The 12086-nt window shown below is 43.3% G+C and overlaps 1 protein-coding gene across 1 annotated transcript in view; it reads left to right on the top strand.

The window, feature by feature from the left end:
• The first annotated feature begins 1213 nt into the window (after window positions 1-1213).
• Window positions 1214-12086, top strand: part of LOC142788282 (ras-specific guanine nucleotide-releasing factor 1-like) — a 354601-nt gene continuing 343728 nt past the window's right edge. The window contains exon 1 of the mRNA XM_075884883.1: window positions 1214-1698. Coding sequence (XP_075740998.1) covers window positions 1429-1698 — 270 coding nt within the window. The 5' untranslated portion in view covers window positions 1214-1428. The remainder of the gene's footprint in view (window positions 1699-12086) is intronic.

Below are 12086 nucleotides of genomic sequence, written 5' to 3'. Positions count from 1 at the left end.
CTACGTGCTTTCAGTGCTCGCATCATCGTTTATGCCAAGTAATCTTTAGCAGTCTTTATAATACAAAGCACAAACCTATCAAGTTGAAGGTTTGTTCCTGTAGAGCGTGCTTTGCCACATATTGAGCAATTGTGCGGAGAAGACTAAAGATCAAGAGCCACGTTTTTTTTTTGTTAGGATCTTTTTTGAGGAGTTCAATAAAACGTCGACATTGAGATGGAAGTATGCAACGCTCATTATAATGAAAGTTTATTATGCTACGATTGCACGTGAGAGATAATCATGGCCAACACTGATGCAGGCCGTATGAGCGAATGCCACCGAACAATGAATAGCGAGTAGCACTTACGAATAGATACCTTTGTTGATTCGAACCTTGATTTTCTCGGGAGAGTAAGAACGCACCGCATTGTGTAAGCATCAGCTTGCACAATGATAATAAATTGTTCAAGGTAACATTAGATTCATGAGATGACACACTATATGATCGAGATAAGGAATGGTAAAGTTAGAAGACAAAAAGTAAACAAAAAAATTTCTCTCTTGCTAGCCGTACATGTCCAGCAATTTAACTCTCATTTTCGGTTTTGCATCTTTTTGCTTGCTTTAGGATTTAAAAAAAAAGCACTGTTTTTTGAAATGATCTCGCAATAGGCTTCGCGTGGTGTGATAAGTTTCGCAAGTAAAATACACGTAGATAAAAAAGTGTAATTGATGTGAACTTGGGCTTGTTGACTTCGAACGCCTTAATTTTAGCGAGTCTAAGCGAAGACCTTCCGTTTGTTTGCGAGGGTCGAGTCACCGTCGGCCGACACAAAGAGCGACGATGTAGTCCCGGTGACACAGATAGTGGCGTCCTAACCCAGATCTGCCCATCGGAGGGGCCGGCGTTATCCGTGTCAGAAGGGCTGGCTGAGCAAGGACCGGGACGCCTTTCCTCCCTCTCGATCCCACAGGTGCGACGGGAAGGAAGGGGGCGCGGAGGTGTGCCGCACGGGTGACCGGGAGGAGCGGAAGGGGAGGCAGAAGAGGAGGCGCGTCCAGGTGAGTCGGAAGATGCCGGGGGAGGCGGAGGCTGCTCCCCCCACGTGACGGCGAGAAGAGGCGGCCGCCAGGGGCTCGCGTGCTGGCATCGACCGAGGTTCGTCGGCGACGGCAATCGCGTCGACAGCGGCGGCGGCGGCGGCAGCTGCACACCAGCTCCAGCAGCGGGTTTCCCCCCTAACCCCGAAGCCGTCCGTGCAGCGTCGGCAGCAAGCAGCGTCGGTGAGCGCCAGGTCCAACAGGCATCGGCGGGTCGTCAACGTCGGCACGCGGCGCCCCATGGCGCGGGCGGCCGGCGGAGGCGGCAACAGAAGGACGTCAACCGACGGCAGGGGGTGCATGTGGCTGCGTCGTCGTCGGCGGGCCGGCTGAGCGAGGGGGGCCATGCAGCGAGCGCTGCGCATGAACGATGCACAGCTGCTGTCGCTGTCCGAGAAAGCGCTGCACGACAACTGTCTGCGCGGCTACCTCTGCAAGCGCACGGCGGACAGCGCACGCTGGCAGCTCCGCTGGTTCGTGCTCTACCAGAACCTGCTGTTCTACTACGAGAACGACTCGACGACCCGGCCGTCGGGCGTGCTCTTCCTCGAGGGCTCCTACTGCGAGCGCCTGCTCACGCCCGTCACCGGCGGCAAGAACACGGGCAGCACTCAGGTGAGCCCGACCTCCCACGGCCATTCTCTCTGCATGTCTTTGCCACGCTCCTGGGGCCGAAGAGAGCCCGTCCAGCGGCTGGAGCCATGCCGCGGTGGCAGACAAAACCAAGATTGCACTCGCGAACAGACGGTTTCAACTCACACATCCCGCGTGGATGAGCCAAGTGGCTTGAACATGGACGGGGAATCGGTTTCGAGAAAACGTGGATGCCAAGTCAGGAGTGGTTAGTTTAAACCGCCCTGTTAATGACTGGGCCATAACTTGGCGTGTTGTGTCGAAACTCAATGCTAATTTAATTCACGTTGAACGGTAAGCCACAAGCGAGCGACCACAGTGTTCAAGAAGTCATCGTGAGCGGAGCGTTCACAGATTTTCACGATAAGGTTAGTGAACAATGTAACACGCTGCACTGGAGTGATTCTTGTCGTCTGGCATTATGATCATTGCCGACAAGAAGCTATAAAAAGCGATGTTGGCCTAATAATGCTGACATTTGTGCTGTGTATCTAATGGGCACAGAATGAGCGTAAATTCAAATGATGAAATACTAATAATCTGTCTTGCGGATGTTCAAAGCATCTATTTCGCGAGAAGGGTAGCGCCAAATTAAGTATATTCCAGGGATGAGAGCTCAAATATCCGTTTTTCAATGTCATCATGCATCTTTCTGAGCGACGAACAGTCATTCAAGGGAGCTTCTATTTCTTCATAAAACGAGTGTCATTCTACAGCCACGGGTAAGCATTGGTGCAGCTTATCACGAACTATCTGAAGTTATGAGTTATCCCACTGTAACCAACAGCAGGCTTGAGAACACTCATGAAATCAATGCTAGAAAGGTATTATTAAGCAAGCATTACGCTTATAAGTGTTATTAATGCATCTGCTGCTGTAACACAACTGTTTAATGAAATCTTATATGAAAACGAAGATTCTTTTCAGGTGTTCTTCACAGAGAAACAACACTGCATTAGTCACTCCGTCGACATTTCCCAAAGGCTGACAGTACTTTTTTTAAGCAAGCCACGCTTCAAGTCTCAAATGAATGTAGACGATAGGGAACGTTCATTCTATGCACTTGCATCATTGAGGAGAACCGTTACGCATCAGAGATGCTAAGCCAATGAAGTACAGAATCTTTGACTATTCTGGTCCGCCCCGCTGTCTTGCAGATGCTGCTGCACTACCATGTAAAATATAATCTGTGGGGGCTGCTTTGTTTCTTTTACCTCCTATTTATGAGCTGTTCAAGTGTTTTAGAAACTGTTAGTGCTGCCATCTGTGCAAGCGAGAAGGAAAGTTTTTGATAAGTACCAAGCCAAGAGAGTTTGCACATGTCTCCATTTGACACCTTTTGTACCTGCCATATGTAAATGTAAAAATTAATAGAGGAAGCTCGCCAAAACTATACTTTCGCTGTCCTTTTGCACCACTGACAGTTACGTGATTAAGATTACACGTTTGCTAAAGCTGTAGCGGTTGTGCACGACTGTTTTTTGAGAAATTCGCCAAAGGAAGCCGTATGGCATTAAGTGCATGTCCTAAATTAAAGAAAAACTTCGCTGTCGAAGGCTCTTGAAACAGATTTAGTGACTTAATGGCCATAATCGTAAAAAGCTTCCCCAAGGTTAATGCTTTATAGTATTAATTATTGCACGCTTAATTAGTTCTCAACAGTGCTTAAAAATCCTTTTTTTACATGTAGGGAAACCGCAACACCGAACTTTCTTTGAACCTGTTGCATTCGAGAAGTTCAAGTTTAGAAGATTTAAGCAAGCTGATTCACGTCGAACGAACGAAGAGCAATACTTGAACATAACTGGCTCACAATCTTTCTCATTCACTTATTACACTTAGAAGAACCAAAAACAAAGTATTCATTGTATTCTGCAAGTCATAAGTATTCTGCGAGTCCCCGTAATAATACTATCGCAAGCGAACCTACAATAACTTTCTAAAGGCAGAAAATTGAACGTGTCACAGCGCATGAGCTTTTAGGGATACCTTTTCAAGAACACTTAGACTGGTCTTTAGACACTGATCACATCCGTACCAAAATTTCTAGATCCACCGGCATCATCTGCAAATTACGAGGAGTACTCCTTATGGTAAAAAAAAAAACAACTATGTTACGCACTTGTTCATTCGCATCTCAATTATTGTTGTCTTGTATATGAGAATACAAGTAGAACAATAATTGATAAAACTTATATTTCACAAAAATCTATACGACTAATATTAGTGGTATCGTTCAGGAATCGCAGTGCACTTCTATTTAAGAAATATGAATATGAAATTTTAACGATAAACAATCCATAAAACATAAACTGGTAACGCTTATTTATCAACAGGTGCGATCTGATCATGCATGGCTTTATCATAGGCATCGTTCGAGTGACCACAGTCACAACCTCCGGCAGGGCGTATAGAAAAAAAAAAAGACCACGCACAAATTCTGGCATTCAGAAACCATTGTACCAGATTCCACATTTTCTTGAAGAACATACTACTATAGCCACTTTGAGGGTATAGACTCTCACTGCACTTTTAAAATGACGATACAGTCACACTATCTACGCAAACATAATCACCATCATTATGAACATTGTTTCGTATTCTAACGTATTTCTTCTTCTTAAATTCTTGAAGCCTCACGTGTCGAGTGCATTATTTTTTTTTTGCTACGAGAATTACCTTGGCGTTTAGGTATGTTATTCAAACTATTTTAATTTGTTAGTCAAGTGAACTGCCTATTGATGTCACCTTTTTTAAAGATATACACGTGTGACTTGCACGCAGCAATTCTTCCGTAATGCTTGTTTTTTTGTTCACTGTTAATTTTACACTAAGAATTGTGTCATTTTGGTGTGATTTTGAGAATGGAGTAGGCAGGTGCCTTGTCAAGCTTTTATGCTTTTTCGCTGGTTAACTTGAAAAATTGTACTTTCTTGCCTTTTGCTGAATTAATTTCAACTTCAAAAATTTTAATATAACTTCTTTTCAGCCTTCGTGAATGTACTGCATTGGGTTTAGAATATTCATTCCCTGCATTAGCCGGAATTGCGTGTAAGAAGTATCGGTATGATAACTACTGGAAATGATGTATTCTTTTTCAACCTTTGATCACAGATAGTTATCAAATGAGATGCCGTTCAGCTAATGGTCTCACCCCAACTGCACAGCTGTGGTTACAGGAGCGGATTTAGTCTTTGATCAGCTCATAGGATTGAATGCACAACTTTAACGTTGCCCTAACGTGGCGGACAGGTACATACGCATACGCTTCCTTCACTTTCATCGTTTAAACCTTTTATTCTCGTCCTCATTCCTCGGTTCAGAGTAGAAAACAAAATCAACCTCTAAATTAGGTAGAGCTCTCTGCCCATCAATAAATAAAATGCTCACTCTTGGTCTATTGACGTAATAGAACAGCCATCCCATTGTTTTGACTGATTTGTCATTGCCATTCGAACATCATGATCTGACGAGTTTATCTTCAAAAAGTTCTCACTGGGTGCATGTATAGGTGAAATGGGAAAAATAAATGCGATTGTTTTGTGGCCACTTTTTTCCTCCCGTACGAACATAAAACAAACATAAGCAAATACACAAATAAATAAATAACAAACTATATATATATATATATATATATATTACAGGTGACGTGATATTGATTCTTGACGCTTTAAATTGTCCCTGAGGTTTACAGTCCCCATCAGAAGGAAGAATCTCATATCAGGTTTAATGGTATGAAAAAGCAACAACAACAAATGCGTAATTATTTACGTAGAAAAAAACATATAGAAAAAAATTGTCTGACGCTTCCTTTACCAAATGGATGCAAGGCATTGTACCTGAACCCCGTAAAAGATTTGAACGAGCTGCAGAGTCACGCTCTAATTATGCAGGAAATGCAGACGTTGCAGCTATCTCGTGAATTGCTCGACAAAAAAAAAAAAAAACAGCACGCTTTGAACAACGATAAGCAAACAGCATAGTCAACGCTATCTACTTTCGATCGGGGCATATCCTTATTGAATTCACAGCAGTCGCATTTGGGCGTGATAGCTAGCTGTGCGGTGCAGACGCTAAAGTGAAAGAGAACTGACAATGCTGGCAAGGGTTCTATATAAAAGAAGGACAGAAGAAAAATGAGAAACACGAACACAAGAGAAGAGAACAAAACAGCACCAGTGCGTTTCTCGTTGCCTCATTTGTTTGCCTTTTGTCCGCGTTTGCGCCGCCCCATTTATGTGATGGCAGGCATTAGGTGCTCGTCACACTTTCCGCGTTTATCTATTGAAAGAAAACTTGAAGGATATTTTATTTTATATCAAAATATTTAGAAGGCAACCTCTTATGTGCGAGCGTAAAAAAAATGTAGGACGCTTAAGGTTCAGCTTCAAGAGAAGAATGCAGTATCGCAGCCGGGCCCCGCTTGCGTCGCCTTGAACCCTGACTCAAAGAAAGGAACGTGTGCGACAGTAACGCTGGTTGTTTCAAATTATCCTAGAATGCCTACATCGAGTACAGTCGCAAAGTGCCCATTACGTCATAATTATTCCTTTCGCAGGTTGGCGAAGTACCTACTACACATCCACAAGGTGCCAGGCGCACTTGTTGTAACGGGTGGGCCGCTTCAAAGCACTCTTTCGTTGTGTAAATTCTATGTTTTGGTTTCTGGTACGATTCTACAGTTTTGCCACACGATGTGGCATGCGCCAAGGAGACTCCGTTGTACTACATGGCATTCTTACAGTGTTCTTTTACAAAGCAACTGTAAGCACTGACGTGTCTCCAGGGTTGAGCCCCTGCTTGCCGCCTAGAAGGCCTGTGCTCAATTACAATTTGGATCGATGGTATTCTATTAGTTATTTATTCGAATCGATCTCGAGTTCTCGCTGACAATCAGCGACACCGTCGTGGACACCGGAATTTCTGCGGAACTAACGCTTTGACGCTGTCGTGTTAAAACTGCGTGCAACTCGCCTGAGAAGATGATTGCCAACGCGCTTGCACCGGAAATTCTCATCTGAAGAAAAACTTGGAGGCATTTTCGAAACGAGTACTCGCGTGCTCTAACTATTCATCAATTTTGTTTCTTTGCAGTGCAAGTATATCACCGTGCTAGTTTGTCTATTGCATTTTTTATCGTTTTGTCACAGGAAGAAAAACTCTGTTGCTACTTCCTTAATATGCATTGAACGAATTAGTGCGATAATGATTTGACAACCCGGATAGTTTCTCTGTATAGCTTGAATCGACCATTTACCCTTATATGGTTTTCGTTGGTTAAATTTGCTATGAAAAATTGACTTGCATGCAGTGGAGAAAGAGAAACGCTTATTTAGGCGTGAAGTACAGCCTTAATCAAATATTTCCATTAGCGGCCATGACTGAAACCTGAAGTCCAACTACGATATAGACATTCCAAAATTATCATAAGCAAATACAATGAGTAAAGTAATACGAACTCACAGCCTACCCACCACGCATCGCATTTGTATTAGTTTTCTAATTAAGGTGAAGTCATCACACACGGCTATACTGATATCAGGGTTTTCACGCAAACACTATACACAGTGTGGGAAGCAAGGCAAGTGAAAGTTTCCTGCGGTCATGTTTCGAGGTTAGTCCGGTAAGTGATAGACTTAGAGCTGTTCTCTCAGTGGAAGATGTTATTAAAGTGATAATCGAAATGGGCGTCATTTTCGAGTATTTTTTATGCTTTGGTTTGATATCTGTTCTGCTAGAATTAGGTAACATTTCCTGCTTCTACAATGTTCAGACGCAAGTAGAAAAGAACTACATGAGATGACGGAAAGCACTAAATTTTCACGTAGCATGAGCGTAAGTGCAGAGAAAGGCTCAACCTCAGTAAGCTGATTGATTGATTGATTGATTGATTGATTGATTTGTGGGGTTTAACGTCCCAAAACCACCATATGATTATGAGAGACGCCGTAGTGAAGGGCTCCGGAAATTTTGACCACCTGGGGTTCTTTAACGTGCACCCAAATCTGAGCACACGGGCCTCGACATTTCCGCCTCCATCGGAAATGCAGCCGCCGCAGCCGGGATTTGAACCCGCAACCTGCAGGTCAGCAGCCGAGTACCTTAGCCACTAGACCACCGCGGCGGGGCACAACCTCAGTAAGCATAAATAAGGCATGCTTAGAGGGTGGCTCCTGCGTTAATCAACAATTGAGCATAAAACGAAATGCATCAACATCATCGCTACATAACGAGTATAAGCACGAAAATGATGGAGAATAATTTAAACTTACTGTCAATTTAAGTTTGGTTGACGGGGTTATACCTGTAAAAACCACGCTGCATGATTTTGATCTGCTGCAGAGGAGTGATCTGGATTACCTTCGATAACTCAAGGTTATTGAACGTGCACCTAAATTTAGGTACAAGGGTACACACACAAAAAAAAGCAGAGTACGTATTAGTCTTTTCGTTGAGTCCTGTATTGTTACATATATGCCTTTCTTTAAAGAGACGCGTTGACTCTGTTGGCTCTCACGACTCTCCGACGGGAGTATAATAGTACTCTCCAAAGAGAGTTTACGCGTCTCTTTAAACAGAGTCATATACGTGGAAAATCAGGAATCACAAAATGGAACCATTGAATGTTTCTCGCTCTCTGTTAAAGTGTGCTCTTGCATTTAGACCCATAGAAATGGGGCCACCTTGGTCAGCAATCGAACCCGAGTCTTGGAACTGAGCACCCCAACCTAATGTTTTGCTCTGTTCTGTGATGGTTCTACAAGCTTTGGGACAGCCCCCTTACAATAGGGCTGTTCACGAAAGCCTGTCAAAATTACCGAAGGCAAGACAGTAAGAACAACTTCATCGGGTGTAAAACTATAAGGGTTTTCTGATTTCGCAACGGCAGTTAACTGTACCGTTCGCGGCACGTTTTTGTTGCGAAACAGCTAAGCTTTTATCGAGCCGATCGTGGTGGAAAACGGACGCGAATCATTTTTTTTATTTTGCTTCGTGACGCATTTCACCTTTGCATGGCGGCACGTTTGCAAACATGGGCGAGCTTCGCTTCGTTCCTAACGATTCGTCTCACGCAAGTTGTATTGCGCCAAAATTGGCTTCGTAGGTGTGGCCACTTTGCCGCCTTACGGGGTATCGTGTGTGGTGACTTTTTTGTTCGAGGCGGGAGTCCTTAAACGGGACACGAAAAGGATTACGAACGATCGGAACAGTTTCAGAAAGAAGTGAAACCAGTCGTATTTTTGAAGAGATTTCCAGTGTCCAACAACTGGCATTCATTCTCTATGGCAACGAGCATAAGATCCATCTCTTCAGTGCGCAAATAACAGTAAAAAAGGAAGAAGGTTCTGGAAAAAGTCAGTCAGACGACCACGTAATAAACTGAAATATATCAATATTTGCAGACTAGTAAAGTGCTGCCAAAATCCCTGAGGTAAAGGTTAGCGTTGCAGACTCATTTAATTGGTGCAATAAATATCCCTGCCCTTGTGTGTTTTATTACCTGATTCCCTTATTGCGTCTCTCTTTAGGACTTTAACACGTATTTGTTTCCACAGTGACTGAACTAACACTTTTGTCATACATGAAAACTTAACCGTTGTAGGTGGTGGTAGCAATAGTATAGCTCCGTTCCCATATTTATGCGTAACGATAAGCTTGCTTAATGATCAATACCTGAGGTTCTTCCAAAAAACAAAACTAGCTTGCAAGGTATTTTATTTGGTCTTCGTAGTAGAAAGATGTCTCGTCAGTTGTGCAAGCAGGATGGGGCGAAAAATTAACTTTTTGTTTTTAAAACGCATAGCTCGTAGAGGAGGAAGTGAATTTATTGAACATTTTGTTATGAATTGTCATTTTCCTTCATTGGACAACCATCTCTACCATTCAGAGATCTCGCAATGAGTTGAGCCAGAGTAATTTTTCTAAAAACTAATTCTTTCTGTAAAATTTTTTAACAGCAAATTTTTTTAAGCCGGCCGTAAAACTTTGATGGGCACAAAAACTAGGAACATGAAGGTGTGCACCAGAAAAGTTAGGCAAATCCCGCTACTCAAAATTGGGCTACTGAATGGGATGAAGGAAGCAGACAAATGGCAAGCAAGAGTCAATATTTTGATGACAGGCGTAAGCAGTGATTGAGAAAAAAAAACTTTAACGAAGCGTCGGTTTTAACCAAGTGCTAAATACCAAGGCTGCACGTATTGACTTTGCTGAAGCATCTGTACAGAGTGCCTCAGCGGTACGGGCAACGAGAAATTACTAAGGGACGGGAAAGCCAGCGGCGGCTGCAAGAAAACCCCGAAGCAATGAGAGAGAGGCCTACGCGAACGAAGATGTGCCCGTAGATCTATGGGAGGCGTGACCACTCGGTTTCAGCGGGAATTCGTGAGTCAGAAGTTTGGGCATCCGCGTCGTGTCTGTGACTGTCTGTGGCTCAACTCGAACCTATCTGCGCTGAGAAGAAATCTACAAAAGAACCTAGCATCACAAAGCTAAAGCCTTGTTACTACAACTTAGATGCAACCAGATTCGACTTCATAAATGTCCAGCTTCGCTGTTTCAAGCCTTGCGCGACTTGATGCAAGCTTCGCCAATTTTCGAGTGTGCATCTTCCCAATAAACTATTTGTCTGGTGGCGGGTGCAGTGCCCTTGCTAACCTGCAGTGCTGAGTTGTTTCTTTATAACTGACCAGGGGGTCTCTTGATGAGACCTTTGTATATTGAGTTGGTGAATCAAAGCGGATGTTTCAACTCAGCTCATTAGACCAGACCGTTTGTTTTGACATTTAATCAAGTTTTAGTGCGCGCGTTGAAAATGTGCTACTGAATAAGCCGAGCTTGTATTCAAAAGAAAAAAAAATCTACATTAAGGCATCAACTGCTCTAAATGAATGCTATATTCGTTCAGCGAACTCGCAGCGTGGGGACGCACGAAAGACAAAGGAAGAACCAGACAGCACGAGCGCTTCTTCCCCCGTATTTTGTGCGTTCCCGCGCTCACAGTTCGCTGAACGAACATGAACTACCGACTGACCCACATTTCTATCTTTTTGCTAAAAAAAAAATTTATCGCAACAAAGATTATAGTCAGCCGTGACGCTGAACGTATCATCGGCGATGACAACCAGCCAAAGGCGAAGAGGATTAACGAGGGTAAAGCTTCGCGAGTTCGGACCTCAGAAAGATAACCTTACTAAACAAGTTACAGCCCTTCGACTGCGTTGCGATTTCGCTTTTATACAGGAATGTCTCACTTCTCTGATGTGAGCTGGACGACAGCGCTATGGCCGTAACCTTCTTTTTCTTGTTGTGAGGCAGGATTATCTCGCTTGTTTTGCAGAGCGTGCCTCGTGGATGAAGCGGCACGTCAAACGCATGGCAAGACCTGCTTTTGCTGGCTTGGCGACAAAGAAATAATTGCAAGTCCGAGCTTGCTTTCGCACAAGTTGATTTTATTATCTCCCGATAGAAGCTGATTCCTGCAGAAGCTGATTCTTGGATACTCGCTTTACAGCTGATCGCGTCTTGTTCACAATATTAGTTAACTGTAATTGGAGTTCTTGATAGCGTTTTATGTGCGCTTAAAACAAAGAAAGAAACAAAAAAATAGCTCGTTGCGCAAGTTTCACTAAGCAGAATTTACATGATTTCAAAATAATGATATTCGTTTAGGGAAAAAAATCAAAGCGTTCAGCACTTGATCACGTTAAAGATATTAATTAGGAGAAAGCAAAGTAGAATGGTTCATGTGTGCCATTTTTTATGGTTCATTTTCTCAAAGCTTTAATGCCGACTTCTATCACGGGCGTAGGCTGAAATTTTTTCGGGGGGTAGGGGGCACCTTCTTGATTTCGGGGTGTAGGGGTGGCACCTCTTCGAATTGGTAATTTGTCGCTCTTTAAGCTATTGCGACAATAAAGCTTTGGGGTGGGGGTACAGAGCTTGTGTGACACCGCCTCGCTACGCTCACCACACACAATAAACTATCGAATCACACGCATTCAGTAGAATTTTGCTTAATCAAATCACCGTTTTTGTTTAAACAAATGTGATAGTGAAGCTCAAAGGACGTAACGCTGACAATGGAAACGTTTATGCAATTGGATGCAAATGTAATACAATCCTTATACGTTTGTAATGCTAATGACGAAAACGTGGCGCAGGGTTAATGCAAACATAGCTTAATGAAACACACAGTTCTGCGCTATTTCAGTTGACTATTGCAAGACGACACAAAAGGAAGCATAATAAACCAAAAATATGCAGTTGAAGTGTCATGTTATATAGGGCGAAACAATGCGCTAAATTAATGCGATAAATTGAAAGACAGTGTTCCGAGAAGTCGATGTATTCGGCAAGCGCGCGGTCTA

Source organism: Rhipicephalus microplus, unplaced genomic scaffold, assembly GCF_043290135.1.
Source record: "Rhipicephalus microplus isolate Deutch F79 unplaced genomic scaffold, USDA_Rmic scaffold_52, whole genome shotgun sequence".
In the NCBI taxonomy this organism is placed as follows: domain Eukaryota; kingdom Metazoa; phylum Arthropoda; class Arachnida; order Ixodida; family Ixodidae; genus Rhipicephalus; species Rhipicephalus microplus.
This window is presented reverse-complemented; position numbering and strand designations above follow the sequence as displayed.